Source organism: Aplysia californica, unplaced genomic scaffold (assembly GCF_000002075.1).
Source record: "Aplysia californica isolate F4 #8 unplaced genomic scaffold, AplCal3.0 scaffold00613, whole genome shotgun sequence".
Taxonomy (NCBI): domain Eukaryota; kingdom Metazoa; phylum Mollusca; class Gastropoda; order Aplysiida; family Aplysiidae; genus Aplysia; species Aplysia californica.
The window spans coordinates 237,479-245,156 of NW_004797883.1; the positions used below are offsets into that span (position 1 = coordinate 237,479).

The 7,678-nt window shown below is 41.3% G+C and overlaps 1 protein-coding gene across 3 annotated transcripts in view; it reads right to left on the reverse strand.

Moving 5' to 3' along the window:
- The window catches only part of LOC101854118 (leucine-rich repeat serine/threonine-protein kinase 1), a 64,175-nt gene that overhangs the window by 41,433 nt on the left and 15,064 nt on the right, over positions 1–7,678 (reverse strand). For all 3 annotated transcript variants that reach the window (XM_005107575.2, XM_035972211.1, XM_013087632.2), the window contains exons 7-10: positions 7,359–7,480; positions 4,236–4,402; positions 3,371–3,506; positions 1,912–2,062 (exon numbers count right to left, since the gene is read on the reverse strand). In XM_005107575.2, coding sequence (XP_005107632.1) covers positions 1,912–2,062; positions 3,371–3,506; positions 4,236–4,402; positions 7,359–7,480 — 576 coding nt within the window. The remainder of the gene's footprint in view (positions 1–1,911; positions 2,063–3,370; positions 3,507–4,235; positions 4,403–7,358; positions 7,481–7,678) is intronic.

Consider the following 7,678-nt stretch of genomic DNA (forward strand, 5'->3'; position numbering starts at 1 on the left):
CACACACACGTCAGAAAATCGCGACCTCAGTGTTTTCTTGTCGAATCTGTATTTTAAAAAAAAGTGAAAATGTGACTTCTTTATAAGCTCACTCTTTGTTACGAACTGTTTTCACTGTTTAAAAAAATGGAGATACGACAAGAAAGCACTGAGGTTGCAAAAGTTAGGTTGAAAGACTAATGAACTACTGCTGTTCTCTATGACAAAAAGGTAACGGAAAATGATCAGTAGAGCAGTCACAATGCGACAGTATAACACTGTTAAAATAATACATTTTTCTTTAAGCAGGTACATTTACGCTCCCATCAACACAATATAGGTATTTAGATAATTTAAAAGCGGGCTTCAACCCTACCGCCCCGGGCTGACCCGGGCTGAGAATGTGACGGCTGCCAGGGATGCCAAATGATTTTTTTTTTTTTGAACGGAAAATGAGCGGAACATCACACCTCACCTAAAACGAACCTTGTAAAATCGTTAAATGAGCACACAAAAACATATCTCTTACCATTCCCCTTTCCTTTGAAAGTGTAGGAAAAAACTCGGAAAAACTGGAGATTCGGCATCCCTGGGCTGCATATGCCCTCACATTATAAAAAGATTAAAACTTGCAAAGAAGACGAAAACACAGCCTCTTTCTTGCCTACCTGCCGGAAAAACTGATTTATAGTTGTTTCTTTTACAATAAGATCTCGTGTGAATTCAGACAGACAATACGTGACGTGTCAAGAAGGGGAAATACTTGAGATATAAAAGAATCGTTATCTCAACATTCGCAACGTAGTTTATTCCCATTTTTACATTTCATAGCAGCATTCATTCATTACAGAGAGGGACACAAAGTTCCAGTAAAAAGGCTGAGATACTCCATAAAAATTCCCTCTACACAAGAATCAATCTAGGCTCTTGTCACACCTTGTCACACTTTGTCACACCTTGTCACACTTTATCACACCTTGTCACATCTTTTCACACCTCATCACACCTTGTCACACCTTGTCACATCTTGTCACACTTTGTCATACCTTGTCACATCTTGTCACAACACCTTGTTACAACACCTTGTCACACCTCATCACAACTACTCACACTTTGTCACACCTTGTCACACCTTGTCACACTTTGTCACATCTTGTTACAACACCTTATCACACTTTGTCACATCTTGTCACACCTTGTCACACTTTGTCACATCTTGTCACATCTTTTCCCACCTCACTTTGTCATACCTTGTCACATTTTGTCACAACACCTTGTTACAACACCTTGTCACACCTCATCACAACTACTCACACCTTGTCACACCTTGTCACACCCTGTCCCACCTTGTCACACCCTGTCACACCCTGTCCCACCTTGTCCTCAGTGTTGGGGTCTCTACAGTCGGAACATGTCCATCTCTAAGTTCTTCTGCGTGCCATGGCAAAGCACCCAACCAGTACTAACCACTTATTGCTTGGAACCGTCAGCATCTACACACTTCGAGATGTGCTTCTTCAGGGGACGGAGCGCTTATGGGGATGCCCCTTGTGCAGTGATGTTGGTCCTTCACACACGTAAACAAGTAAACCCAACCACTACACCAGAAACACAGGTTACTGATAGTTCATGACCTTTCAACTGAAGACCCACACTATCTCAAAATATCTCCCCTGACTCCAAAACCAAAGAGTCCTTGAAAACAGAAAAATGACATATTTTGTGCCTTTAATCAACGTTTTTCAGTAAAATTCATGTGGAAATATGTTTTTATATGGACAAAAAGGGGTTGAGCCAAAAAAAACCCAAAATTTTGATGAAAATTGCCTAACTGGCAGAAAAATGCCTGGTTCTCCGATTTCGTTATTTTGACGAGCGCCTGATCCACCATAATGCCTCACAATTACAGAAACCAGGATTCCAAATACTTACGCAGACAAAACTTTCGACTGCTGATTCTGGGACTTTGTGGCTCCGAGATTATTGTTGTGCATGTTCAAGAAAATAAGAGGACATTTCCAGTTGCTCGGCGAAGGAATATCTTGAATCTTGTTGTCAGAAACATCCAGCCGTGTCAATTTGGCTGGATCAAAGACAAAAACACCAAAAAACTTTATAAGTCATTTGGGAGTGAAAATACTCATGACAAAGGTAGGTTAACTCTTTAAGCCCTGAATTTTTTTCCAACGTTTCTCAGAGTTTTTTCAGCAATCACATAAACCTAGTTCACTATGTCTCATTTCAACCCCCAAAACTTGCCTCCAACTTCTAAATAGCGGAAACAAAGGTTTAGTCATTACTAAAAAACGTGATTTGCGAATAGTTCCAAAAAACAAGCAAAAACTAGCTCTAAATAAAACGAAAGAGTTGTCACTGGTACTGGATGCGCCAAGCGTCTGATGGGGAACAGGGTTATCACCGCCGGTCGCTCCCAGCATCCAATGGGGAACAGGGTTATCACCGCCGGTCGCTCCCAGCATCCGATGGGGAACAGGGTTATTACCGCCGGTCGCTCCCAGCATCCGATGGGGAACAGGGTTATTACCGCCGGTCGCTCCCAGCATCCGATGGGGAACAGGGTTATCACCGCCGGTCGCTCCCAGCATCCGATGGGGAACAGGGTTATTACCGCCGGTCGCTCCCAGCATCCGATGGGGTTCAAAGAGTTAATAAAGCTATGCTTCATCACTTCGAGTTCGACAAAGATAGCCGACAAGGACAAACAAAAGCCAAAAGAACCCACCCCAAACCATGACACTCTTTATATAACCCCACAGAAAGAAGAATTAATTTTCCAAATAAGTAATAAAGGAGTTTTATCTCAACACATCAAAAGTCTGGAAAGCAAGCAACATCTCACTGCGCTTCAAGATTCGACTCTTTAACTCCAGCGTCAAGTCTGTGCTCCTCTATGGCTGCGAAACTTGGAAGACAACAAAGACGGTACTGAATAAAGTCCAGACTTGCATCAACAGATGTATGAAGAGTATTCTTAGAGTTAAGTGGCAGGATTGAATAAGAAATGAAGAGCAGTGGGAAAGGACAGGACAAAAGGATATAGAAGTAGAAATAGGACTAAGAAAGTGGCGATGGATGGGACACACCTTAAGAAAGCCCAGCGGAAACATCACAAGACAGTCACTGCAGTGGAACCCACAGGGAGCACGAGGCAGGGGTAGGCCACGGGAAACATGGAGGAGATGTGTGGAAAGGGACATGAAAGAGATGAAGCTCACTTGGAACGAGCTTGAAAGGATGGCTCAGGACAGAGATAAATGGAAGGAGCTTGTATGTGGCCTATACCTTTTAAACCCTGCCAGGGGTGAAAGCCATAGATGATGATGATGATGATGATGATGATGATGATGATGATGATGATCTCAACACTTACACAGCCTGACAATGCTAGCTGCCAACTCTTTCAAATGATTATGACTCAGATCCAGGTTGTTCAAAGTTCTGCTCCAAAACTGGTCCGCGCTGGGTGGGAACGACTCCAGATAGTTGTGACAAAGGTCAAGGTGTTTCTGAAGTGAAATATAACACAATATTTGGCAACTTGGAAAAACGTGTCTCACTTTTCCCATAAAACTACGACAGCTACAGAGTTGAAAGTTGGCAAGTACCTGCAAAAAGATAGATATGTCCCCATGACGGTGCCCGATGTTTTATTTATTCATTTCCTGAATTTAGACAAATATATTTGACAAAAAGTTCTCATCTTTCTTTGGCCCTTTAGATTATTCCACTGAGAAATGAAACAAATCAGCGTAGCTGCTCTCCACAGCAGAAGTCTCGTAAGTGCCGAAAGTGATATTTCGCGAAGCCATTTTGTTTTTAGAGTATAGAGTCGATGTGCCGAACCACGGCAGTTAATGAGGTCAAGTGGCTGTGACTCTTGTGCGTGAAGAAAACATGAATAGGCGTGGGTGGTCACATGACTGACCCATTTCTTCTCACTTTGGAAGCTATTGCAGTGATCTCCCTTGATATGTGTGCTGGAATCAGGTCGAATCGATTGCCAGCAGCATGTAAGAGTTTTACGGCACTTGCAACACAATAAGGTCATATAAGTGCCGAAGATTAGAGGTGCTACAAGAGAGAAACAAACACAAAAAAGAAGGAGGAGAGATAAGGACGATAGACGTTGGATTGGAAAGAAGGAGCAAACCACACTAGAGCACCCACCAACCACCCACTCAGACTTTCTCAAACAAGATCAATGCAGTTGTCACATGATAAGTTTTACGACTCACCATTGGGCACTGCCATGGAGAACAGATTTCAGTCAATTTGTTGTGCGAGGCTTTCAGAGATTTCAAACTGCCACACGCACCAAACTGAGCGGGAAGACTGCCGAGCGAATTGTGAGATATATCCAAGGACAGCAGGCGTCCACATTTCCACTCGACTCCAGTTTGGGCTGAAAAGGTATAATAAAGAAAAAAGTTTAGTTTAGTTTTAGTTGAGGTTAACAGCGCTCGCAACCGTATAAGGTCATATGAGCGCCAAGGGGTGGGCATCAATAGAAAAGTCCTTACAGGGAATCAGACTTACTCTGCTCACCTCTCTAGCCTCAACAGCACAAAGTCTGCTTTGACTATCAAGGCACCCCAGAAATAGCGGGTCATAAGAGTAAGACACTTCAGTCAGTAGCACCACCCCGGGGGTTAAAGAAAAAGTCAAGGTGGCAAATCAAAATTATGGGATAAACTGAACAAATATTCACTTCTACCTTCTCCTTCACTTGAAACGTCAATGAACTATTTTGATTATGGGGATATGATGCCTTTTTACAGATGAAAAACACTTAGAAAATATCAATATGACGAGGTTTGAGCTTTAACCCTATCCGTACTTCGTGTTTTACTATCACATCCATACGATGTGGGGAACTCTGTGCCACCACTTTCCATAGATGAAATTTACTCGTTAATCTGATCTGTACGCTTTGCATAGCAGTCTGTCAAATTGATTTTTTGAGAAATACTGAAAGTTTCAAAGAAATCTTCACACTAGAAGTATTCTAAAATGTGAAGAATACAACCCCGGGGTTACAAAATGACCCCAGGGCGTACGGATAGGGTTAACCCTGTCCAGCCAGGACCATAAAAACTGCAGTGCTAGAGTCTATCCAAGATGAGGTGACTTAGATACACCAATTGTTTCTCCACAGTAATTCAAATAAAAATAGATCACGAACGACAAGATGTAGTGAAAATAGTATGTCAAATCTGATGTCAGCTTTCAGAATTTTTTTTCTTCTTAGTCTTAGCAAGAGATTCTAAATTATTTTTTATCTAGTAGAGGTTTTACAGCGCTCGCATAAGGCTATATGAGCGCCAAAAAGTGGGTGTCAACAGAGAAGTCCTTACAGGGAATCAGGCTTACTCTGCTCCCCTCTCTAGCTTCAACAGCACAAAGTCTGTTTCGACTATCAAGGCACCCCGGAAATAGCGGGTCACAAGAGTGTGACAAACATACAAAAGAAGTAGAGGAAAAAAAATGACGTTAGTAAGGATTAGGAAAGAAAAAGCAGCAGTTCCCTGTTGTAGTTCAGGCACAGTTATGAGCATGACATGGTTGAATCAGCCCATTTACAATTCTACTGTGCATAAGAACGAGAAATGCCCCCCCTTTGGGAATGGCCTAAAGACACTTCAGTCAGTGGCACCGCCCACCGGGAGGGGGGGGGGGGGTGCAAAAGGTTTATGGCACTTGCAACATAAATACGTCATATAAGTGTAATATAGATAGTGTAAAGCGCATACAGCTTGCTGTCGAGCGGGGATATGCACTATACAAATGCTATTTATTATTATCATTATAAGAATTATTATTATTACCATTATTGTTATTATTATTATTATCATTATTCAAATTATTATTATTATTACCATTATTATTATTATTATTATCATTATTATTATTATTATATATAACTGGTGAAGATTAGAGGTGTTACAAGAGAGTAACCAAAGGAACTCCGGGAAACTACAACACCTCAATTGAAAAAGCTGCAGAATTCAGCCCAAGTTTTAAAAAACCGCATTTCCTCGACATGGCAAAAGAAGATAAAAAAGTGAAAAAAAGTAATAAGGAAAAGTAAGGACAATGGACATTTGGTAAAAAAAAAGCAGCAAATCACACCAGAGCACCCACCAATTGCCCACAATCAGAATTTAATTTTCTTTTCCCCACAAAGCTCAAAGAACGCGAACACGAGGAGGTTGGTAAGTTCTAAAGTAGCTTACCAAATAGGAGGCTAGTGTTGGCAAAGAATCCTTAGCAAAGGATAGAAAAATAATTCACCCTTCGTTGTTCTCATTCAAAAGAAATAAGTACACAGCCCCATACAATTGATTCATTTCAGATTTGTTTTGTAGAGGTTTTACGGCGCTCACAACTGCATAAGGTTATATGAGCGCCAGAAGATTAGAGGTGTTACAAGAGAGTAACAAACATAAAAAAGAAGGAGGGGAGATGTTGTTGTTGTTGTTGTTATCGATCCAGCAACATCTGGGCTCTCGCCCTTCTGTCCAATGCCATGTAGTGATAAGTGCAGGTTTGCTGCAGTTGCTGTAATGTTCCGTAGAGTGTGTTGTCGAAGTTAGGTCTCGGAGGGAGAAGGGTAGCTCTGATGTCATTTAGGGCTGTGCAGTGGAAAAGGTGATGTTGGGGGAAGTTCTGGTTTTATTCTGTTCAAGGGAAAGTTGAGCTGTATATGTTCTGTTCGGAGGCGGAGAAGGAGGGGAGATAAGGACGATAGATGTTTGATAGGAAAGAAGGAGCAAACCACACCAGAGCACCCACAAACCACCTACGGCAAAGAATCGAATCAAGAAACGTATATTCAGAAAAAATATCAGTCCAACTCAGTTTTTCTTCTTCTCTCAACCCCTTTTTTACCACATCAATAATAGCGGAAATGATAAGCAAAAGATAGAAAAATAAATCACCCTTCATTGTTCTTATTCAAAAGAAATAAATACACAGCACCATACAATTGATCAATTTCAGAGAAATCCAACATTACATTACACGATCAAAGTCGAGCATTCTGATCATGCCTAGAGAGCCGAAGAAATCGTCAGCGAGCTGAAATACTCCGAGTGGTGTGTCAGAAGTCTCCCGGCCTATTTCCCGCTTCTCGAATGTCACACGATCAAAGGCGTGCTACTCTCCCTTAATTATACTGTCCCATAATAATAATAAGAGTCATGTCCCCTGACATCACACATTCCCACGACAAACCAGATAGGAAGGACACACAAAATAAATGCAGGTCCGACATTTCAAACTGAAAAGAAGGCCATGACATCCATCAAAATATGCGATAGAATTAAAATAATAGCCATTAAATTCTTGCAGACACTTACTGCGGTCTACGAGAGACTCCAGATAGTTGTGAGAAAGATTCAGTTTCTCCAAGTTAGGAAGAGTGAAGATGTAAGCTGACACAAACGTCAAATGGCAATTGCTCAAATTGATAGACGTCAAACTGGAAAAAAAAACAAAAAAACCACAAACCAAGGGAAGTGTCAATCAGTTCATGAACATGAATAAAAGCATTCAACATTGTCCACAATTTCTACAATAATCTTCCATCACTGAAAAGTTAATATCAGTAATTCATATGTATGTGTGAGTGTGCTTCAATGTTAATTTGACTCTGTGTGTGTGTGTGTGTGTGTGTGTG